Here is a 24,667-nt window from a genome sequence, read left to right on the forward strand (position 1 = left end):
CCACCTCACCCCCCTTCTTAACCCAAATCCCATCCACTGTGTGTTGTAGGAGGCTGTGTGCAGACATCAGGATGTGAGGAGAATTTTAACGTGTGTTTTTACTCCCAAATTCTGTCTCGCTTTCTCTTTTACAAGCTGTGTTTCAGTCTGTAACACACACACACACACACACACACACACACACACACACACACACACACACACACACACACACACAGACACACCATTTCAGTAATGAATGGCACTATTAAGAGAACAATGACCTCCTAACTTTACTCTTTCTCTTTCCCTCTCTCTCTCTCTCCGTCTTTTCACGTTGTGGCGAGCGTCCAGCTTGGACCACTAAAGTCATGTTTTCCTCTGCCTCTCTTAATAAACCACAGTCCCTTTCTGCTCTCCTGAGGTTGCCACTTTCTTGAACAACTAGTTCAAGGGGTCACATTTGTATCTGCAGCTTCCAACAATATGTGACACTTGGAGCATCTTCAAGTTGACACATAATAAAAAAAGAGCCACATCCACTCATGCGAAAGCTCACGCCATGAACTTGTGTAATCCATATTTTCCTGCTAATAAACATATTTTCATCAACAAGAACTTCCTGGAAATCGCAATCCCCTGTTCCCTTACAAAAACACCCCTCCATGCAATATTTGGCTCAGGGTAAATTTATTAAATGATGGTTATTTTTGGCAACGCTATATTAACAATTAGGTTAAAAGTCCACTCCCAAGCCCCATCATTATTATTGCTTCATGTGAACTACAGTTGTTGGTGAGTAAGTGAATGAATGAGTTGATATGACAGAGTTAGGGCTGGCAACTGGAGCATTCCCCCACCATCTCTACTACAACAAAATGGACTTAATCTCTATTTATAGCCACAGGCACAGCAAGATGAGCTGACGGGCCATTAAAACTTAATCAGAGGGATGGTTTTCTGTCACCTACCATCAGCACCGGGCAGAAGTCTGCTAACCAGAGTTTGTGACAGGATGATGCTTGACAGATTGGTGGCAATAAAGATGAAGAAAAACAGGAACGAGAGGAAAAGGGGTAAAGGTGTAAAGAGATGGGGAAAAAAATAAAAAACAGGGGGAGATGAAAGGTGTTGCAGATTTTAAGAGATGTGAGAATAGCAATAAATCAACATGACGGAGAAAAATTGTTTTGTTTTCGTTTTCCTCAGCAGCAGGTTTTCCCCTGAAAACAAAAGATATGTTGATTACAGCCTTAAAACCTGCAAACAGCAGACCCCAACCCTGTGTTAGAGACACTAAAGCTGCATGTTTTCACACAATCATAACATTGCAAAAGCGAAAACAGGACTGCCAGAGCTTTAACCATTTTCAGCATGACTGAATATGCCATGACTTTTAACGGCTTGGTTATACCAGAAAAGAAGAAGTTTGTATGATCTGCTGTCTGACCACATCAGAAGGCAAAGGTGTTCAGGCTGTTCGGCCAGGCTCAAAGGTGGTGGTGATAACGGCGCGTATATTCAAATAGTCTGGAACGATTCGTAGTGTTGCACAAGTAGTTCAGAAAGGTGTGGGGGTGTTCGATCATCCATCAAGCACTGCTGATGAAATATACAGGCGCCTTTACCCTTGTTCTTGCTGTTTTTGTCGCTTTAGTTAAATAATGTTAACCTTGGTATTTTTTTTTTTTTTCAGCACATCATCATTTGATATGTCTCTGTCTTGCATCATTGGTGTAAGGGCTTCCTAAATAGCGGACAACTCGTTCAAAAACTATCTCTCTCTGTCCGTCTCTCTCCGGGTTCTCCGCTCAGTTCGCCCCTCCCCCACCTCCCTAAAATATTCAGCCCGAAGAGCAGAGTCAGCGGATTCAGACTTTTTTTTTTTCCATTTCTTCATACAACAAAAATACAAATGCAACGTCAGCCCCATGCCATTTGCATTCTTTTACACACGTGAATATGATTTTTAGATTAAATTCATATTATCCTATTTCTGTTTTTACAAAAACTAGCAAATCGGTTCAAGCCAGCATTCTCAAATAAAGCTGACAGCGATGCTCAATGTGACTTTATTTCTTATGCTGAAAAGAATTCTGCATCATGCAACGTATTGAACCTGCCGTGTGATTTGATCACGCTGCCGTAATCAGAGTCTCCTGAGGGGCCAACACCACTGTTCACTTGTCTGTCTGGTCTTTGTGATGCATAAATAAGTGGTCTGCAAAGTGGGTGCCACCCTGCATTTGAATTCTTTTTATTGTGCAATTTAATGCGGTTTACCACCAAAATTAACTACATTTTTATATCTAAGCAACTATAATCGATAATATTATTATTTCACTTCACTTATATATAGCTCCAGTGAAGCGTTGGCACCAGTTAATGTTGGATATTAATGAAACTGTCAGACAGTCATTTTATTTCCATTAATCATGAGATGAATCATAATCATAAAATGATTAAGGGAAATTAAAAGGAGAAAATTAGCTGTTAATGTGTGTTGTGGTTCAGTCCTAACCTGGTGAACAGGTTGAGACTGTAACTTTAAGAGCTGGTATCTATAAACCGATGTGATCTTAGTTCCTGATACTGTGGTCAGCACCGTTTTAGTAACTGTATCTATTTCACAGACACGATGAACGAGACGGTTTGCTGCTACAGGCATCACTGCAGCTCGTGTTTGTGTTTGAGGTTTTAAGAATCCAGCTAGTAATGATGAGAGCTGAACCGTATCTGTGAAGGTGAGAGACAGTATGGATGCATGGGGGCTGCTAACTCTGCAGCCACCAGTCCACATTACACGGGAAGTATTCAGAGTCGCAGCTGCTCGGTAAGGCGATATTTTACTACCTGCCCACAGATATGGGGCACAGCGTTTATTTGTTTTATCAAAATGATGTCAAGCAAGAGCAACTGCCATGTTTTGCATATTTTGACTTAACTTCATGTTATTTCACTTCCTATTCCCCTATAGCAGTGTGAGTGAAGAAGAAGAACTAGACATGCTTTGGTGGCTTTTTTGAATGCCATGCTGCACCTTCTCTGTCTATTAGTGCGTTTCCTTTTGTGTAACCGTGTGTGTTTCGACAGATACAGATAGGGAGCCAGGGAGGGCCATCTGCCACACAGCGAGGGCTCGGAGGGTCAGTGACCCCCGCACTGCTGAGAGTCAGATAAAGCCATGGTCCTGTGTGGGGCCCTTACTGACAGGAAGAGGACAGTCTGTAGCCACCAGAACAAGGTCGAGGGGTCCGGGATCAGTCGGTGCTGCCTGTGTGTGTGATCTGTGCTCGCTCGTGTCTCGGAGGTGACGACTCAGCTTGTTGTTCTGCTTTTTGTTATGCCAGCTTGTAAAAATGCAGTTCATCTTCCAGTGGACTCGCACACAGCAGGCGAACGACCATCTCTTCCTCTCTGTGTGCACTTCATGACCATATGGCGCGGTGTTACGTCAAGGGGACGTCACAGGACTCAATGCACGGATGCTCCATTTTTTATGTTTGTATTTTTTACAATTTCTTTTCATTTGTAAATTGATGCTTTTGTGAGGAAAAGTTCCTCTAGCTCATAATTATGAAGCCTCATCCTTTTTACAGCTCAATTAGATGTCAGGTCCCCTACAGTAGAGGATCTATTAAGTACTTCATGGTGGGAAATGATTTGCCCCTTTGACCTTTTATCTCTGTGTGGTTTATTTTTCACCACTTCTCATTTACAAGCAAACACAGACCTGCAGGTAAAAATGTGTGTGTGTGTGTGCATATGTATATATAAATACATGTTGTACTTCCAGGCACACACACACATACAAGATATACATGGTCTGATAGTCCATTTTATATGACCACAATCTATCACAACAGCCTGTCTGTCAGCATTGGAAACCCAGTAGCAGGAAGCAGAGTGGCTGTGAGCTCTCACACTTACAAAACCACCCGAGTGTGTGTGTATGTGTGTGTGTGTGTGTGTTTCTGTACAAAGTGCATGACGCCTCAGTCTCTATCTGGCATAGAGCAGAACAGGAAGCAGCGAGGTGGGGCTCAGAGTATGCCGTTCTCTCTTCCTCTCCTCCGCCTCGTTCACTCGCTCCGGATTTAGACTGGCTTTTGATTCCTGGCGGGAAGGACATCCTGGATTTTGAGGAGGCAGGAATAGCACTCGGTGTTGCCTGATTGGCACTGCTGTCAGTGTTGGGTGTGTGTGATAGTGTGTGTGTGTGTGTGTGTGTGTGTGTGTGTGTGTGTGTGACAGCGGAGGGAGGGGGCCGGGGAGTGAAGCCACAGCCAGGCCAAACATGGCCAGTGAGGACGTACCGGAGGACCTGCCAGGGGATCAACCACTTGATTCCCTGGTACCCACTGAGCAGGGTGACACAGAGTCTTTGGTAGGCAACTGTAGACAGAGCAGGCCTCAACATGGCCGCCTTTTTCTTTCCATCCATTACTATGGCCCTTCTCTTTTCTGTCGGCTTCCTCGTTCGCTTCCTGTAAAAACATCTCCTATCAGACAGCGAAGCACTTGCGAGTTTTCATTCCTGTGTGCTGTTGTGATTTTGCCCCACTGTGCGATCTGTCTTACACCTCGCTCCAGAGCTGCTTTGTTGTAAAACACCAGGGATTAAGTTGTATTGTGTTGAACAGGAGTGCGTCACGGTACAAACTCTCCCTTCCTGTCGTTCATGGTGTGCTGCTGCCTCTGCTCTCTCTTCTGCCTTGAATAGCTGTGGCGTCCGCTGCTGCTCACACTCACAAACCTCTCAGGCCACATCCACGATGATATATGCAGTATATATGTATACATGTTCATGTCTCTGTCAGCAGTGTCAGTGTCTGTTTACATCTTTAAAAAGATGACAGATGTGATGAGTTTCTTCCACATCAAATTCCTTTAAAAAAAAAAAAACTCTTCTAAAATAATACATTTCTGCACTGTTATTCCCTTTTCTGACCTTGTTCTAGCAGCAGTTTGAAAAACATGTTCAATTACATTGCCTCAGAGTTGTGCAATGACATAACATTGCATTAAAGCAGCAGTTAAAATCCTGCAAGCACTTGGCCTTTTTCCATGTGGTTTGGTTGGCTGCTCGGGCCGAGCCTGACTGTTGTACTGTATTGTGCTGCAGATGGATTATGGCTTTAATGAGAGCAGAGCTGTAGCCCCAGCCTGCATGTAACTGGATGGACATAGAGACCTAAGAAGTTGTAATCAGATCTGCTAAGCTGGATGGCTGGCTGCACGGTGCAGTGAAAGGCCCTGAGCACCCCGTCATCATACTCTGTCAGAGGGGAGGGGACAGTCCTCACTGTCCCGAGTGTGTGTACGTGTGTGTGTGTGCGTGCGCGTGCGTATGATCTGATGAGATCTAATATCACAACATTAAATTAATGTGAGACACCTCCAGGCTCAACAGGTTTATAAAGAACATGTGTGGTTCTCTCTGTATATGATAAAATATGGACAAATGAACATAAACAACTGATAAAATGCAGTTGCTCTGAAAGATACAGTCTTCTTTTGTAAAGCTTCTAATGTTCAGATTGTGTCAAAGAGCTGGTGACTGTAGAGACCTGTAACATGGCGGTGCTGCTGGTGTTCACATTGTTTTGTCCCCTGTCTTGGGTTCAACCCGCAGTGACCTTTAATATCTAGGTTAGCGGTGACATCTCAGTTTAGCAATTCATTTTTAATATGGATGAAAACTGTTTGTTTTGTTTGGTTTTTTTTTGCCTTTATTTGACAGTTCACAGAAAACAGTAAAAAGAGGCAAGAAACAAAAGCGGGCGGGGGGGGTGACTTGCAGTGATTGAATGATTTAAGATGTCTGTTGAAGCTAGTTAGAATAACTCGCTATATATTATATCAACACCTGCTGAGTCAGAGGCATCTCCCACACACTTGGTGTTGTGTGTCCCCCCCCCACACACATTATATGAAGGAGGGGGGTCTAGCCAGCGTTAGATGTGGCAGTTTAATGGCTTCAGTTGTGATGATGACAAAGGACCAGACTGTCAGGACTCACAGCAGTGAGTCATTGTCTGATCTCCGCCGCTTGTATGTTACTCCGTGATTCAAATCGCAACACGGGGTAATGTGTCGCGTCACAGAGTCAGGCAGATGGAGCTTAAAGCAAAAACACTTTGGAAAAGAATAATACAATGGCTGCTACCACAGTAAAAAAAAAAAAAAAAACAACTTTAAATTTAACTTTTTTTTCTTTTTTGTAATTTCAGTATTGAACAGATATTTTATTTGTGCATTCTTTCTTTCTTTTCCTCCTTTTGTGGTCTTCTTCTCGCAACAGAAAATCACAACAACTTATAGTTAAACAAAGTAAAAAAATTAGTCATGAAAAATCTGGGTGTTTTATGATGAAAGCCACACTGCATGCAACACCGGTTACACAACTGACGATTATCTTTGCACATCTGTGTTACATTTTTGGATGTTACATATAAACTCTTTGTGTTTATGTTTCCTTGTGACCCATCCAGAAGCAGACGAGACCCTGATTGATTTTAGTCTGTATTAATGCTGTTCTAATCTGCTGTAATCTGATTAGTGTTGATCAGTAGGAGAGCTGATGTGAGCACTCAGCTCTTTACACACTTAAGCGCTGCCTCTGCTGGGATGCTGCCTCACAGTCTGAGCTCGGCAGGTTTGGCATGTTGTCGGTTCACTCACAGAGTTGCTGTTTTTCGCCTCCTTTCATCCCACGGCGCTTCACTTGGTCAGAACTGTGCAGGATGACTGTTCCCAGCTTTGTCTGTCGTAATATCAGCCCAGCAGCGCTCAGCTGGAGATGTAACCTTTCTGAATCAGTTTCTCTTTCAACTCAAATTGAAAAATCCCCCTCATACACAGTTGGCTAAATATAGTTTAACTTTTGTTCTTATGTTCTTCATAAGTAACAACATCCCCTTTGACTCCTTCTTGTGTACTGTCACCACCTCCTTCTTTTTTGGCCTCTCCTTAACCATCTCACCTTCCTCCTTTTCTCCTTCCTCAGAGTGATCCAGGTGGGCTGTCGGTGCTCCAGCAGCTCGGTCTGGACCAAAACTCGGACTTCTCAGACTCCAGTGTGCAGCAGCGCCTGGACGAGCACCGCGAGAGGATCCGGAGGGAGATCCGCAAGGAGCTGAAGATCAAGGAGGGTGCGGAGAATCTGCGCAGGGCCACCACCGACAAGAGGAATGCCCAGCAGGTGGACTCGCAGCTCCGCAGCTCCAAGCGCAAGCTGGAGTTCCTCCACGCTCAGCTGCAGGAGCTTGACGCACACATCGTGGTCAAAGGCCCCGATGACAACAAAGGTAGCGTATCCATGGAGAAGTGGTTTTTATAAGCTACTGTGGCGCTGTGTGATGTAGCAGTTGTTCTCTTTGAAGCAGCTGGAACATATTTATAACACCATCATTTATTCATAGTTTACACCAAAAGATCAAACCAGTGGTTTTACATGTTTTATCCCATCACTACACATCACATGCACTTTTTTACATCACTGGTGACAAATTTCCAGAGTATGTATGATATGTTTTTTAATGTATTTACCTTCTCTGCAGACATTGGTTTCAGTTATTGGGAAAAACCTGTCGACTGAAAACCTGCTTTAGTGAGAAATAAATCCAAGTGAATCAACGGTCACATTAACATATTTTAATAAAATGCAGATAGCATAGCTAAAAATAGATGCAGTGTTTGCTGTGATGGGTTATATCCATCTCATATCATGATTTTCCTACCATACTTTCATAAATTGAAACATATGGCTCCCTTAAAATCCTACTGTGTATATGATCAGTAAGCTCAGACCAGCTTAGTGGACAAAAACAAACTTAGCGGGCTAAAACATGCAAAATCACTGGTCTTTAGCTTTATGTGCTGCCAGAGGACAACAATGATGTGTTTAAAAAAACGCCACAACAGTAACCCGTTCTCTGACCAACCAATGACAGATACCCCTAAGTCTCCAGGGTCGGTCAGTCGGACGTCGGCCAATCAGCACCGCATCGCAGCTTTGGAGCGGCAGCTAAACATTGAGCTGAAGGTCAAACAGGGAGCAGAAAACATGATTCCAATCTATGTCAATGGAGGTAGCAAGGTACTCAACCGTCAGCTGTTACTTTTACTTTACTGCACTACAGACTCTGTAACATTTGGTCTGTGCCCCTTTGCTCTCTCCCTGATCACCTCCTGTTTTATTTAAATACCTCAACAGGACAAGAAGCTTCTCCAGTCGGCTCAGCAGATGCTGCAGGACAGCAAGACGAAGATCGACATCATCCGCATGCAGATCCGAAAGGCCATGCAGGCCACAGAGCAGTCTGAGGAGAACCAAAGTACCTATCATTCCTTTGTTTTTATGTTCATCCTCTCAATTCCTCTTTCATCCCACCTGCCACTCTTTCAGCTTATACACACTGCATATTTTATGATGCGGGTGGATCAATTCTTGCTTTAGAACTTAACAGTGTACAGTCTTCCAGCTCAAACACACACACACACACACACACACACACACACTGTCCATTACAGCCCTCTCACTCTCCCAGGTTAGAGCCTTATTGATGTTCCTGCATCCCCTTGATGTTGCCCAACAACTAAAAGCCATGCTTCATTTAGCAGAGGTTAGAGAGGGGGCAGGTCAGATGCGGGGAGTCAGGAAGGGAGTGAGACTGAAAGGACTGAGTCAGAGATGACGACAGAGTGAAGTCGAGGGAAGGAAGGAGTCGGGAGATGAAAGAGAGAATAAGCAGGGAGAGAAAACAAAGCTCAGACCAGCAGAAAGAGCAGCAGTGATCCTGGAGAGGACAACAAGCTGACTGATTTAGACATATGCCTCTAATGAGTCGGTTTTCTCTCCGTTCTCCTTTATTTTTCTCCACATGCTCTCTATTCATCCCTGTGCTTTTGAAGCTGCTGTAATCAGTGTTTTTATATTAACATTGATCGCATGACTACTTGTTAGTTCATCTTTGTTTTTATGACACACAGCTTCACTGTTCTGGTTCACTCTCACCGCTCTCATTAGCATCTTTTACGGCCACAACAAAGTGACATGGCTCTAAAAACCCACTGTACCTTACCTGCTTTGCACCAGACGTCAGCAACTACATAGTAGCGGATCATTTAGCAGTTAAAGAGCCAGATGTTTCCCTCAGCAGCTGGTGGAGACCAAAAACAGCCAAAAGAAAGTGAATACCTGACTTATTTCATTCGTCAGGTGGCCAGCAACATGTCTTCATATGGATGCTAATGTTGCTTCCTGGCTGCTGGATGTGTTAATAGGCAAATGTAAAGATAAAAGATCAGTGTTGTGTTCACAGCCAACAGTTGTTGCAGGTTTAACAGTTAATATTAGAACAGTTTATTTGCATTCTGCCCAATAATTTATATTCCCAACAAAAACAATGTTGCATCAATATGATGCCAGAAATGAAATTTATGAAAACCTAATAGTTAAAATGAATTCTCTTGCTCTGACACATAGTCATGTTTCTGACTTATGCAATGGGGGGGGGGTACAAACCTCACTGTATCTCCTCTGCATGTTGCTGCTGTTCATATGTTATGTGCTAAAGCTGACACCGTGTACCAGGTAAACCAGACCTGTGTGGGACGGAGCTACGTGTGGAGGAGCTGTGGCATCACTACCGTGTGGAGCACGCCATGGCCGAGGGAGCCAAGAACATGCTGCGACTGCTGGGTGCAGGAAAGGTCCAAGACAAGAAGGCCATGGCTGAGGTCAGAGAACGGACGGGGACATTACACGGTTTAAAAAATAATACAGGGTTCCCACGAGATCCCACATAGTTTGCCGTCACTGGAACGAAGCACTGAAGAAGCGTGTGCACATTCAAGCCTCTCTCTTTTTTTTAATTGTCTGTGAGCCTCTATAAAGCCAGTTACTTCTCATTATAGAAATTCTTCGTGTTGTAACTTTAATTAACATTGAGTCGTGTCTCAAACTATGCTGTGTTGGGTCCTTGAATTTGAGGTAATTGGGGCCTGGAAAGGCCTTGAAAACTTTGAATTTGATGTTTTGAGAAGTTGTGGGAACCCTGATGATAAGTGCAGTCAGTTGTGCTCTGATAAATGCTCATAAAATGTTTACACACCAAGTACAGAGCACTTCACATTTTGTGCCGTTGTAAATTTTATAAATATTTTGTATATTATTTACATTTTTGTAATGATTTCAACATTTTAATGTATTTATTTAGCTTTTCATTTTACACTTGGCTGTAAACTTATACATAACTGATACAAGATGGACACCGCTGTCATGTCTGTGTGTTAAATATGAAGCTACAGCCAGCAACCTGTTGGTTTGACAAGACTGGAAATGTGGAAACAGCCTGGCTCTAAAGGGAATAAAATCTGAATGAGATATAACATGTAAATTAAGATTTTGTCACCTTTGGGCAGGACCAGCCCGTCTCCAGTCTCTGTGCTAAGCTAAGTTTAACAAGTGCTGAGTGAATTTCATATTTATTATAAAGACATGAGAGTGGTGTCAGGCTCCTCATCAAAACATGAGACTCACATAATTCATTTTTCTCTTAATTATACTATCTCACATGTTTTGTTGCATATCAGTGCATTTGAATTATTTGCCTGTATTGTCCTTTTTACTGTTAGTAGCTTATACTATTTCTGCAGAAAGAAAAAGAAAGAAAAGAGAAAACAAAAAACTACCTCTCCATGATCTTCTTCTCTCTGTGCTCTGCAGGCTCAGTGCGGTCTGAGCGAGTCGTCCCAGCGTCTGGATCTGCTCAGGTGCTCTCTGGAGGAGAGGCTGCAGGAGCTCCCCGAGGATCACCCCAAGGCCTGTCTCATTAAGGAGGAGCTGGTGCTGGCGTCGTCCTCAGCTTTCAGCTCCCGTCACAGCACCCCCTACGTCCATAACCAGTACAGCACCCTGAGCAAACCATCGCCTCTCACAGGTAGATGCAGAAATCACACGTAGACGTCTCCATTTTGACCTCAGTCCGTTTATGTGTATAACTTCTGGAGGTGTTGAGTTTGGCATTTCTTCCTTTTCCAGGTACGCTTCAGGTGCGTCTTTTAGGCTGCGTGGGGCTGCTGGAGATCATCCCAGGGCGGAGCAAAGGGACCCCGGTGGTTCTTCCCTCTCACTCTCCGGGAGACGGACGCTCCTCCTTCAAGCTGAGCGGCCTCTACAGCCGCAGCACCAGCAGCATGAGCCTTAAAATCCCCGGCAAGACCGATGAGCTCTCCAGTAAGTGTGTCTGTTCTTATTCTGAACAGATAAGCCTCAAATATTTAAAAAAATTGTGTTGTTCACAGTTTTTGATATGAATCATAATGTGGACTAATCAGACGTTTTATCTTGTGTTTTACAGCGGAGGTGAGCGCAGTGCTGAAGCTGGAGAACACAGTGGTGGGTCAGACGGCTTGGAGAACAGTTGGAGAACAGGCCTGGGATCAGACCTTCACTGTAGAACTGGAGAGGGTAAGATACAGTAAACCTGCAGCGTGTTACATGTCTTGTGTAACTCACAGAGAGAGTGTGATTCAGCCTAATCTCGGTCTCTTCAACAGAAATTTAAAGCTGCTGCATCATTGATGTCGGCTTTTACCATTTTCACAGAAACACTGTTTTTAATCTAAATGTATGTCCCCACACACCCAAAAGTACTTGTGTTTTATGCTGCAAAAAGACACTGATCACCATGTTGTAGAGTAAAAGATGTTGTAATGAACGCTGCTTTGTTTTGAAGAGAGTAGAAAAATGGAGAGAAAATGGAAATGAGCTGCTGATTATGCATCAAGTCCATGTAAATAAGTGAATATATAAGAAGTGTTATTCTTAAGTTTTTAAAGATAAAAGCCGACAATAATCAGCCCTAGACACAGAGAGTAGTTTAGATCCTGTTCCGTTAATGGTAATCCTGAAACAGAACCACAGACTTCAAATATTGATGCTGGACCAGTGAACAATTCTTCATGTCACATTCCTGGTGTGTTTTGTGTGATTAGTCCAGAGAGATGGAGATAGCTGTGTATTGGAGAGATTACCGCTCCCTGTGCGCTCTGAAGTACCTGAAGCTGGAAGAGTTCTTGGACAACCAAAGACACAGAGTCAAGCTGGAGCTGGAGCCGCGGGGGCTGCTGCTTGCTGAGGTACCGGACACACACGACAACAATAAACACACATCATCAACCATAAAAACATCTTGTTATGAGTTGTTTGATAGGAATAATACATCAGAAATATTCTCAGCTCCTTGTAGCCTGTATTTGCATGTAGGGACGCTAACATCCACAGATTCTGTTTTCAGACACACACTTACTGTAGTTGTTGTTCCAGGTGACCTTCTTTAACCCGGTGATAGAGAGAGGCCGACGACTCCAGAGGCAAAAGAAGGTCTTCTCTAAACAGCACGGTATGTTCAAGTGACAGCCTTCTGTCGTAAACCTCAAAACTCACAGTCTGACTTCAAGGAACTTGATGTTTTTGTTCACTGGTGAAATTGTTTCCAGGCACCGGGTGTCTTACAGGGTTCCTTCTGGTCTTATTCAGTTCAGGTGATTTGGTAAATCTGACAAAAGTAACTGTGGCTTTGAAAGATACTAAAAGTGAAATTACTGCCTTCAAAAATGTGTTAAATTTTGATTTTAAATTAACGACATTAACAAGTTTTAACTGAAGTGCGACAGTTTAAAGCAAATTGGGAATCAGGAGCAACACCTCAGCCAATTAGTCAGCAAAAGAAACAGATCAATGTGTGTGTAAATGTGTGGCTGCAGCTCAGGTGCTTGAGCAGATCATCCATTAATGATGTTTCAGTTTCAGCCTCTTTCTGTCCACGTGTCAATGTGTCCTTCAGCAAGGCACTGAAACCCAGACTGCTTCCGCCTCTGCAGAATGAATGTGCTGTAAAGAGATATTACTGTAATATATATCAGTTATTATTATATTAGAATAATATTTTTATGTTATAAAATTGTATTATTAGTTATTATTATTTTAGTTTAATTAATTATACTATTATAATATTATTATATTTTTATATATATATATATATATATATATATATATATATATATTGCTGTAGCATGAACTGAGATTGGAATAAATTGGAAGAATATCTGTGACTCAACTTGTAAGTCAGCTCAAACAGGATTTCCTTGTAGCTTTATCAGTATCAGACACAAACGGATATGACCTCACCTGTTATGTTTCTAGAAAATAAGTGTAGCTCATATAATCTACTTCTGTTTTCCACTGTCTTTATGTGTGAATCAGCTACTTTTGCTGTTATTCATAAACACTGATAACACTGCGAATAGCAGAGAAATACGTCAGAGTTCATTTTATCGTGTGTCACCTAGCAACAGTGTTTGCATAATTAAGAGTAATTAACACTTGAAAGCCAAGCATATCATCATGGATGTATTTTTTACGTCGGATGACTCTCTTGAAGGAATCTGGGGGATCAAACCGCCAACCCAGGGATCAGCGACCTACCACCTGAGTCACTCCTCCATGCTGCAATTATGACTTTATCAATTAAATATGAAGAAAGAAATAGCACAATTAAAATAAAATATTTATAATATATGATATAGCGATCTGCTGGATAGTAACTGTCTGTAAGTCACGCTGTAAGAAGTAAGGCAAAACGCAGCCGCAGTGAGGCAATGATGATTTCACTGGTCAACCTCATACAGGGGGAGAGCAGAGGGGGAGAGCAGAAGTTTCACAAGTGCACAGAAGCAGCCTGAGTGTGAGAACAAGGACTCAAAGTGAACCACAGCAACAGTCTGAGTGCAGACGAACGGTTCAGAGCAGCAGCAGAGTAAATTTGTGTTTGAGCAGGGCATGTTTTAGAGAGAGAGGGAGAGAGGGAGAGAGGGCAGGGGGGTTTGAAGGAAAGCATTAAAAAATCTGAACGTGAAGAATTAATGCTTTCGAAAATGAAAGACCGCGCTTGTGAATACAGATAGGAAAGAAACTACTTACTCTGATAATTGAACAACAACCTAAACAGAGCGGTTTACCCACTCTGCGTGCCATGCTTAATGCCTGCTGCGTTCAGAGGGGGTTATAGCCAAAGCGGTTGAGAAGCGCTGCCGCAGATAAAGTGTTAATGGCTCCTGGTACTCTCTGGAACTGGGATTATAAACATTCACAGGAAGTGCAAACCCAGGTCATGACACAGCTCAGTTGTCTCACATCATTAAAAGCTACAGGAGGACTCCATCAGGTGCTGAAGTTAGCATGAATGGATACACACAGACGGAAATGAGTCGTCGCTGAACTAATGTTTGACTTTTAGTTTACCCGCTGTGTGTGTGTGTGTGTGTTTCAGGTAAAGCCTTCCTGCGTGCTCGCCAGATGAACGTGGACATCGCCACCTGGGTCCGCCTGCTGAGGAACGCCATCCCCAGTGGAAGCAACACATCTGCCTATACACCCAGTTTCACAAGCAACACACTCGCACACAACACAGGGTATGTAACCTACAGTATGTACCTGCTGGTTGACAACAACCACTTCAAAGTGCATCTAATTACTTTTTCATTTGAAGCACATTTAAGTGTTTAAACTAAATCCTACATTCAGGAACCATTTTCACAGAAAACTATTATTTGTTGCGTATAGCTGTTTGAATCCACAACACTGTATTCATGCACAGTAATTTCCTCTTTTTTCACACATTGATCGTTTTCCTCCACAGAGTCAATTGATTTTAATTTTCAGCGAAGAGCTTTTATTTGTGCCTGTGCAACATAAAAAAATCTGATTTTTGTGTTTGCATTGCAGAGAAATCTCAGTGGAGAAGCTGAACCTGGGCAGCGACTCTCCTCCCAAGCCTGAGATCAGGAGAGATGTGGTGGATGCACCGGCTCTCTCGGTGAGTGAGACGGGAAGAGAGGGACGAAGGCCAAAGAGGAAGGGAAGCAGACAGAGGATTTTCAGACAGGGGAAAGATGGGAATCTTTACACTATCATGTTACTACTTTGCTCAGTTCCTACCTGCAGCCTTTGGCTTGGAAACAGTGCTCCAGTCATAGGCCACTGCACCGTGAGCTGCAGGGAAATCTAAGACAGGGTCCTGACAGCAGGGAGAAAGTAGAGGATGAATAATTAGAGAAATAGAGAACTGAAAACTCAAGGAGACAGCTTTAATGAGACATAATTGGATGGAGGGGAGCTTTAATTTGATCAAGGCCAAATCCGTGTTAGTTTCCCAGTGTGAAGAACACAATCTGCAGAGGGCGATAATGTGGCCGAGGAAAGGAGAAAAGATGAAGTGAGAGAAGGAGAGAGAAAGAAAGAAGAGGGGAGAAGGAAATCAAGAGACGGGTGAAACTGAAAGAGAAATGTAGGATAGTTACTCCCAACAAAACAGGATTGTAGAAAAATCAAAGTAACAAACAAAAGTTCAACTTTTACAATGATTTTTTACGAGTCTGACCGTCGGTTTCTTCCACATTCAAACTCCTCTAAAATCATATCTCATATCGAACTGACTCTTTCTCATTTTAAACAACTTTTTAATTCATGTAATGTATTTTGGTCTCAAACATTATTTGTGTTGTTTTAAGATCTACCATATCGCTGCATTTTAAGTCTTTTAATTTAATTAAAAAGTGGGTTAATTGGTTTTTGATACCTAGTTAAAAAAAAAAGTATTGGTTTTATATGTGATTTGCTCATATTTCTATATACTTAAGTAAAGTAAGGATGAATAAGTGTATAATGAAACTGGATTTAAGAAATCCTTAATTCTATACAGGTTACAATAGATTTTGACATCTGTGCTTCAGTGTGATGATTTCCACTCATATATTGCTCACATTTGGTTTCAGACATTTCTTATTTCAACATCATTTATAGCTTTGTTTTGTAAAGTTGTGACACAGTTGCCAAATTTAGAGAAAGTCAGTTAAAATCAAATCAACCCCTTTAGTTTTAAGACGTTTCCTTTTATAACAATTTTGTTTTTCATATTCTCACCACCACAAAATAAATAAATAATAATAAATAAACCTTACATAATATATGTACAAAATAATGGGCTTAACACTAAGTCTTGAGGAACCCCGTAAATTACTCTCAATAAATTTGAATTAATATTACATAATAATTTTATAATTGGAAGAAAGAGAAACTGAGACTCATCTCATCACATATTTTTATTTATTTATTTATTTATTTATTTTTATTACATTCTGAGTCATTACATTTACACAGTGTGGCTTGTTAACATGCTTTGGCAATGCAGTGTTTAATTATGGTCATGGCAATGAAGCAAATTTTAATTTTAGGGACCGGAGAAACAGACAGACACAGAATTAGACCAGCACAGAGAGAGTCGGAGGGGGAGAGGGCCTGTGGCAGATGGTGTGTTCAACGGGGTTGAAGTATTATGGGATTAATTACTCTGATGTTTTTTAGAGAACTAATTAGCAGTGAGGAAGGAGTGGAGAGGACAGGAAGAGGGGAGGAGCGAGGCTGTCGGCCAGCAGGGGATCTGGCAGCCGGGCACGATGAGCTTCAATAACTGTCTGTTTGTCTGCTTTTACTGAAGGTCGTTACAGATGTTGGCAATCATTTCGTCCTCATTTCTCCCTCCTTTTCTGTGTCTCCCTTGTTGGCGTTTTTCCCCTCTTATTTCACTGGTGTTCCCGCTTCCCCTTCCGTCTCCGTCCTCCTCGTCTCTGTGGTTTTTCACAGGAACAGACGCCGGTCATTGAGCCCCCGTCCACAGCGGGAGTTCACCCTGTTCACGAGCAGCCAACCAGATCGCTGTCCCAGAACTCCTTACGCAGGTGCAGAAACACACACGAGGACCTGTCTCTCTCTCTCTCTCACACACACACACACACACACACACACACACACACACACACACACGTATATATACACATAGAAACCACACCTGAGCATATCTTTTTGCAATATGGCCAACACAGCTTGACACCAGAAACACACCCCCACACACAATCTGGTGCTGTGCTGTAACTTCTTCTTCTTTTTTTTTTTTTTAAAAACGATAGTGAAGCCAAGTCATCATCATTGTGGATTATAGCATATGTCAAGAAATACTCGCTGAGACACAGAATAAACACTGCGTTTATGCTGTGGACGTCATAGGATGTGTGTTTTTCTGATGCATCATGTTATGTTATGTCGCATGCACCGGCTGTAATCTGCCTGTAATCTTTATCTCAGACCCAGCAGAGGCCCTCTTTGCCTGCAGGACTTCAAGCTGATAGCAGTGCTCGGCAGGGGCCACTTTGGAAAGGTACTCATGCTTCGTTTATCCTCACGAGAAACAACAAAACCCCTTACGCTGCTGATTTAAAGGCCACGTCTGAGAATCAATATTTCTTTTAACAACAGATCAAATGACTAATGTGAATAGAAATACTCTAATAGAGAGTTATCACTTGACTCTGCAGTTCCTCTCAGAAAAACAGAGTTTTAGCGTCTTTCAGTTGCAGAGTTAATGTTTTGATTCAATCCCTCAGCTGTTATCAGCCTTGTTGTTATTGACAACGCTCTGATGAACCCACTCAGCACCAAACAGAAGATAGACGCAGTTGGCGACTAGCTGTGGTGGAGACCAAGCACAGATCTAAAAGGACAGAAACAACTGTAAATAAACGCTGATGTTGCTCCCTGTCTGCTGGATGTGCTGCCACCAAATACTAAATTAATGCAGGTTTAGATTTTATCTCCTGGAAATGACTTCTTCTCTCTCAGACGGTTGAACACCGCCTTCTTGCACCATAATGAAATACGCTACTGACGTTTCATCTCATTGTTATTTAAAGCTCAGGCCTGCTGATAATTTATTTTTTTATTAACAAAATTCCATAAAAAGACGAAAACCAACAGAGAACTGATCTAATACCAACAAAGCTTGATGTATCTTATTCCTCTGTGTCATAGAGCTCCATTGTTAAAAACACATCGGGGAGCCACAGCATGTTCCTTCATGAACACAACCACCTTTTCTAAATATTCACTATATAAATTAATCCGCCACTAAAAATAGTCCCAATAAATGCACTATTTGTTCTGTTTGAATAATGTTTGCCAGAAACTACAAATGCTCAGCTGTTTTAGGAAAATGCTGAACTAAAAATGGAAATATATATACTTGTGAAGTGTTTTAAATAATAGGAATAAATGAAGTTGTGATGTCAAAGTGCAGGTGAGTGTTGGTTCATGGGATTTAGTGACAGTTACCTATAAAAACGTTTCCTCATGTTCGTTCCATTTGTATTTTATTATTGTAAATGGTGAAGTGATTAATGAAGCTTTCTCTGGACTCTTCAGGTGCTGCTGTCTGAGTACAAAATGACCAGCAGCCTTTACGCCATCAAAGCCCTAAAGAAGGGAGACATTGTCGCGCGGGATGAGGTGGAAAGGTAACTGTACGACACAGCACACGACGACCTCAAACAAAGTCTCTGCTGCACAACATGAGTTCATTCACCTCATAATTACACCTCGTAATGTTCAGTAATTACTGTCTCATTCGCAACCTCCCCCCCCTGCCCCCCTCCCTCCTCTTGTCTGTCTCCAGTCTGATGTGTGAGAAGCGGATCTTTGAGACCGTCAACGGCTCCCACCACCCCTTCCTGGTCAACCTGTTTGCATGTTTCCAGACACCAGAACATGTGTGTTTTGTCATGGAGTACACGGCAGGAGGAGACCTCATGATGCACATACATGCAGACGTCTTCTCTGAGCCACGTGCTGTGTGAGTTCTGCTGAGAGAGAGAGAGAGAGAGAGTGTGTGTGTGTGTGTGTGTGTGTGTGTGTGTGTGTGTGTGTGTGTGTGTGTGTGTGTGTGTGTGATACAGAGAAGAGACATTTACTGGAAAGCTCCATGCTCTATGTGTCTATGTCCGCAGTTTCCCATTACTGTATGAAGTGTGAATATGTCGTGGTGTGTGATGTTCTGCTCGCCGTGTGTCCGACAGGTTCTACTCAGCTTGTGTGGTCTTGGGTCTGCAGTTTCTTCATGACCACAAGATTGTGTATCGGTGAGTAGTTGGATCGTCTCCGACACGCACTCACTCTCTTTTCTCAACACTCGATATTTGGCGTAAATCCCATTCTTTTCCTCATCAGGGATCTTAAACTGGACAACCTGCTGCTCGACACCGAGGGTTTTGTGAAGATAGCAGACTTTGGTCTCTGTAAAGAAGGTGAGTGTCCATTATTTATTAGGCACTTTGGCATGAAGAGAAGTTCCATATATACAACGTCTCTCATCACTCTCACAGTCAATAACGGTCTGTCTTCCCCCTGTCTTGTCTCTGAACCACTCCCTCGTACCAAGGCATGGGTTTTGGGGACAGGACCAGTACCTTCTGTGGGACCCCTGAGTTTCTGGCCCCAGAGGTGCTGACGGACACATCGTACACCAGAGCAGTTGACTGGTGGGGGCTCGGGGTACTCGTCTACGAGATGTTGGTCGGAGAGGTGAGAATACAGAGTCAGAACACATAAGAATGATTAATTTATTAATTAATTTCAGTTGTGAGTGTGACTACTGTAAACAGAGACGTTTGGTAACATCCGCACCCAGACTCATTAAAAGCAGAACTATTACTATAAAACTATATTTCATACTTGATGGGAGTTTTAATTACAGAAACACTGGCACTAAGAATACAACTGGTGAGAGACTAATAGTCTGTTGACAGTAATTCTACCAGGATAACCCAGTTAATATTCAAATCAAGAATAAATGAATTCTCTAATAATAAGAATTATGTGTTATTTTTGTGCATGATTAAAATAAAGTGTTGAATTGTTCAAAAATAGAAATAGTCCTGAAAAGTGTAGCTTGAGTTTCTTTTTCTTTTGTTATCATCTGAACCGTCTCAACCATTTTATAATAAACAATGTCAACACAGTTTTAACACGTCTTTCTCTTATGTCCGACCCCCCCCCAGACTTATGTCTCCAACGTTGTCTATCGTGATTGGCTGAGAAGCATCACCTGACATAAAGTGTCATAAAGTTCAGAGAAGCTGCGTGGGTTAAAATAGAAACGCTCCGTCAAAGTTTAATAATCCTCAATAATTTATAGGTTATACAGTAGGTGCAGGTCCTGACTACAGTCTGCCTGTTGGTGACCTCTGCTGCACATCTTAGTTCTGAGTGCATGAAATTTTAACACTGTGCCGACTTCACAGTTAGGCTAAAGGGAAAACTGTTAGCGCTCCAAGATAAACAACAAACTGCGTGTTCAGAGAGCTCGAGGTGCTTGAGCCCGTGAGGGGAGGAGGTGGACGGGTCTTGACGGGCAGGTCTGGCTTCAGGCGCTAAGTCCAGGTTGAGCTTCAGGTGGTGCCTGACAGTAACGACCAGGCAGGCAGTGCGGTGTGCCTCCACCTGAGTGTCAGATGGGTGGGGGGGGGGTAAATATTTGAAAGAGTTGTAATATTTGACATATATTATTAAAGTCCCCGTCCACTCAAAAATTTGTTTTGCTTGTTGTTACTTGGATATTTGAGCAGAATGATGGATGTGCAGAATTTGACACTTGGAGGCTGTTTTCACATTCATCTGCAGAAGGAGGAAAATTTCTCTGAGCTCACCTTTAAAATCCAAGGAAAAACATGTCAGACACAAATTATTATCCAGAGCAGAATATTTGTATAAGTCTCTTCTGGAGAGGAGGCAGTTTGGACAGTTGTGATATTGTAATGCAGCGTAAAATAATGTGTGTCTGTTTCTTTCAGTCTCCGTTCCCCGGTGATGATGAGGAGGAGGTTTTCGACAGCATCGTGAACGATGAAGTGCGCTACCCTCGCTTCCTCTCCACCGAGGCCATAGCAATCATGAGACGGGTGAGACTCACTTTCTGCTCCTGGCTGACTTACACTCACTCTTTTATTCTTACATCTTTTTTCTTTTGCTAGGCATGTTAGAAATTTAAAGTTATAAATGTCAAGATTATGTTATATATATATATATATATATATATATATATATAAATCTGGAGGAGCTGACGGTAACAGTGGTGAAGACATCAACTCCCATGATCATACGCCATTTCATGACGTCGCCCCAACGTCGTCTTTTTGTTATTGTTTTGAATGAGAAACCCCTAAAGGCAGAAGTTACATCCTGTGCCTTTAAACTCTATATATGACAACATCTTTTCAGCCTCTTATCACAAAGAACACTGATGTCAAACATGTTTTCTGGCACTGTTTGTTGTTTCTCGGCTGCTAGTTGTTGAGAAGGAATCCTGAAAGACGTCTGGGCTCTGGAGAGAAGGACGCTGAAGACGTCAAGAAACAACCTTTCTTCAGGGTGAGTCGGTGTTTTAAAGCTTTTCTCCTTATTCCTGTTTTTTTTAATGTTCATGATGAAGGAACTTGATGTTAATACTAAACTGAATATATGTCATGTAGGGTATGGACTGGGAGGCACTTCTTCAGAGGGAAGTCCCGCCTCCGTTTGTCCCGACCATCGGAGGAAAAGAAGACGTCAGTAATTTCGACATGGAGTTCACAGCCGAGGCTCCGGCCCTCACGCCGCCCCGCGAGCGCCGCACCCTCTCCCGCAAGGAACAGGACTACTTCAAGGATTTTGACTACGTCTCCGACCTCTGCTAGGGTCAGGGGTCATGGGGTTATTAGCTGCCCACTGCCAGCCACAGACTCTGAAAGGAGACTAAGAAGTACAGGCTGACTCTCTGCCCTGCGAAGGCAGAGAGGAACTCGATGGTGACGAGAGGCGAGGATCGCTCTCCCTCTTTCCTCTTTCTCTCTCTCTCTCTCTCTCTCTCTCTCTCTCTCTGTGTCTGTGTTTGTGACGGGGTGAAGGACTGGCTGGGCCAAGCGTGTGCGAACGGGGATCAGTGGAGTCTGATCGTGTGTCACACATACGTAATGCCACGGATCCGCTGACCTCCAGACAATCTGGAGTGGCTTTTAGAGGAAGAGGAAGTTGTGATGATGACAGAAGATAATCCAGATTATGTAACAAATGGAAGATGATGGATCCTGCTGTTTGCCCTGCCCGGCAACAAGTGAAGCATAAAAAAAATAAAAAAAATAATCAGTGATTGTACTGAAATGCTCCAAGAGCCTCAAAATCCCAGAATGAGAGAGAGAAAAGTGATTAATTAGAGAGGAAGCTGTTTGTCTCTTTTCTTCCTGCACTTGTGCTTTTCTCTTGTCCCTTTATCTCTGCTGTTTGTTGCTGCTCAGTGTGTGTGTGTGTGTGTGTCGCTGTGTACGGTGTCCCTGCCTCAGTCATGAATGTATCCACAGTTACAATCATGCACCACCTGTACATGAACACAAGGGGGAGCCAGAGGAGAGAGAAACCTCAGCTTATTTTTCAGAGCTGCCTGTGGATCGTGTCAAAGAGAGGCAGAGGAGGAGGGGGATTTGAACGGAGAGGGAGGGGAGTTAGTCGCAGTTTGTGTGTCTGTATCTCAGATAGGACGCCTCTTCATTGTCCTCTCTTTCTGTCTTTCAGTACAACACTGATTTTTAACTACAATCAATTCTCAATGGCAAAAAGCTTTTACAAATTCTGTTTCTGTTTTTGTGATTTTAGAGTTTTTTTTTTCCCCCCCGTTTGTTTCCTCTTTTGTTGTTTGCTGGTGAAACGTGTTGGAACTGTGACTCAGTAAAGATGTGAACCCAACACAGAGGCATTGATCATTTATTTCATTGAGATTTTTGCTCTAATTTTTGTTAACAAATCTTTTTTTTTGTAAATATAAAATGACAGGTACAAATCATTCAAATTGTTTGCGTACACGTGCACGTACATCCTGAAGTGCAGCCTCGCTGTAGCCTCTTACACAGATATAATGTCTTTTACCTTGTGGGCACATCTTCAGTTTAGATTTCCTGTTTGACAAAATTGCAAGTAGTAAAAAGTGTTATTTGAGCTCTCTGGTTTTGTGTACCTGCGGCCAGTTAGCAGCTTCTTGAGGCAACGTTGCAAACCAAACCAAAGCACAAAATATCATAGACTTGCTAAGATAAGTTAATCAGTGATGAGGAAGATGACTGCGTCAGGAGAGGAGAGAACAGCATCTTATCACAGAGCAGCTGAGAAAAGAGACCCAGGCTCATAATATGTTATTGTTCTGATGTTGAGGGTGGGGGATAGATCAGACTATGGCGACAGATGTTTAAAAAATTAAAAACCTGGAAACTTCATGTTCCTTACAAACTACAGGATGAGTCATGGTCATTAGTCATACAACGCTCAGTAACATAGAAATTATGTTTTGACTTACGGAAGATTGCACAGATGTTTCCAGAGTTTCTTTGAATGCATTAATTTCAGAGAGTTTGAGCTCAGAGCAGCAAACAGCTGTACATATGATTTTGTCTAAGGGTCACACTGACACCAGGCCAGTGAACTCGGTCCAAAGCCGTAGCAGCTGATGTCCACATCATTTTTCCAAACTCACAAATACTCAGATGGATTTTGCAGACACAGGTAAAATTTAATATGAGAGCTTAAAATTTCTAGCTAGCTTTGCAGCAGTGGGTAGCGAGTTAGACGGTGTACAGTGAAGTGCCTCTGAATGAAGACTCATGCAGAGCCAGGCCGGGTCCCAGCTGTTATTATTAATGATTTCCTGAAATGGTAATTGTTAAAAAGATTCTTAGAATTATTAGTGGGAAGAAAAACAGGACCCAGAAGAAAAATGTAGACACACACACACTCTAAAAAAAGACTTATAAAGCAACCAAGAAAGCTGAACTATAGAACTGTTATATGAGTGGTCATTTTTAGTTTAACAAATGTGTTTTGTGGAAAAAAACAAATCTGGAAAACAAAGAAAACCTAAACTGTATTTCTTCTAAATGTTCCAAATCACTCATCCACTGCACTGCCTGCTTCACTGAGGAAGAGAAACCCCCTCTGCCAAGGGATGAGGCTGCAGATGGATGGATGCCTGATCTTGAACAAATGAACAAATAATGATGCCAGCCATTTAATTCAATCTACACCAGCGTTGTAGCTTCAGCCGCCATAACTGCAACCAATGAAAGAAATGTTGTTGCTGGTATGGATCAAACGCCTTGTGGTTGTATGTCTTTGCCACTAGTTTATATGACTCTGGATAAACAGGTTTACATCCCTGTTTATCCAGAGTCATATAAAATATGACGTTTATTGTCATATTTGCTGTGTGAAGTCTTAAGTTATGGCTAAAACGTGTTTTGTGAAGTCAACTTGACCTTTGACCTTTCACCACAAAGTCTAAACAGTTTGTCCTTGAGTCCAAGTGAATGTTTGTACTAAATTTGAAGAAGTTCCCTCGAGGTGTTACAGAGATGTTGCGTTCAAAAGTCCAAAACTGTGTTTTGTGAGGTCACCACACACGTGACCTTTGACCTTTGACCACCAAAATCTAATTGGTTCATCCTTGAGTCCTAGTGAATGTTTGTGCCAAATTTGAAGAGGTTCTGTCAAGACATTTCAGAGATATCGCGTCCACGAGAATGGGACGGACGGACAACCCGAAAACAGTATGCCCACACCTACATAACCCTGATGACATCACTATGACATCATCAGGGTCGCTTTGTCAGCTTTTAGAAAGCTCATCCAGAATCACAGAAAACAACTTTTTTCACAAACTTTCAGTCTAACTTGCCATTAAACTGGCAGAGTTAAACCAGCGATAATCAATATTTA

The 24,667-nt window shown here is 42.4% G+C and overlaps 1 protein-coding gene across 4 annotated transcripts in view; it reads left to right on the forward strand.

Moving 5' to 3' along the window:
- Positions 1–22,648, forward strand: part of LOC111662517 (serine/threonine-protein kinase N2-like) — a 32,856-nt gene extending 10,208 nt beyond the window's left edge. Inside the window, exons 1-22 of one of the 4 annotated variants that reach the window (XM_087176656.1) lie at positions 2,612–2,812; positions 6,989–7,289; positions 7,935–8,080; positions 8,198–8,318; positions 9,578–9,723; positions 10,712–10,925; positions 11,027–11,221; positions 11,346–11,455; positions 11,983–12,126; positions 12,314–12,389; positions 14,319–14,460; positions 14,774–14,864; positions 16,691–16,785; positions 17,189–17,261; positions 18,302–18,393; positions 18,552–18,728; positions 18,952–19,014; positions 19,103–19,179; positions 19,314–19,456; positions 20,725–20,832; positions 21,221–21,301; positions 21,403–22,648. In XM_087176656.1, coding sequence (XP_087032782.1) covers positions 2,744–2,812; positions 6,989–7,289; positions 7,935–8,080; positions 8,198–8,318; positions 9,578–9,723; positions 10,712–10,925; positions 11,027–11,221; positions 11,346–11,455; positions 11,983–12,126; positions 12,314–12,389; positions 14,319–14,460; positions 14,774–14,864; positions 16,691–16,785; positions 17,189–17,261; positions 18,302–18,393; positions 18,552–18,728; positions 18,952–19,014; positions 19,103–19,179; positions 19,314–19,456; positions 20,725–20,832; positions 21,221–21,301; positions 21,403–21,606 — 2,868 coding nt within the window. In that variant the 5' untranslated portion in view covers positions 2,612–2,743 and the 3' untranslated portion in view covers positions 21,607–22,648. Of the gene's footprint in view, positions 1–2,611; positions 2,813–3,125; positions 3,481–3,792; positions 4,367–6,988; positions 7,290–7,934; positions 8,081–8,197; positions 8,319–9,577; positions 9,724–10,711; positions 10,926–11,026; positions 11,222–11,345; positions 11,456–11,982; positions 12,127–12,313; positions 12,390–14,318; positions 14,461–14,773; positions 14,865–16,690; positions 16,786–17,188; positions 17,262–18,301; positions 18,394–18,551; positions 18,729–18,951; positions 19,015–19,102; positions 19,180–19,313; positions 19,457–20,724; positions 20,833–21,220; positions 21,302–21,402 lie in introns of those variants that run through there. The other 3 variants (XM_087176657.1, XM_023416402.2, XM_023416403.2) reach the window with 3 other exon arrangements.
- The last annotated feature ends 2,019 nt before the right edge of the window (positions 22,649–24,667 follow it).

This window comes from Seriola lalandi, unplaced genomic scaffold (genome assembly GCF_002814215.2).
Source record: "Seriola lalandi dorsalis isolate HSWRI2012SDOR001 ecotype SW California unplaced genomic scaffold, Sedor1 jcf7180002054563, whole genome shotgun sequence".
NCBI classification, from domain to species: Eukaryota; Metazoa; Chordata; class Actinopteri; order Carangiformes; family Carangidae; genus Seriola; species Seriola lalandi.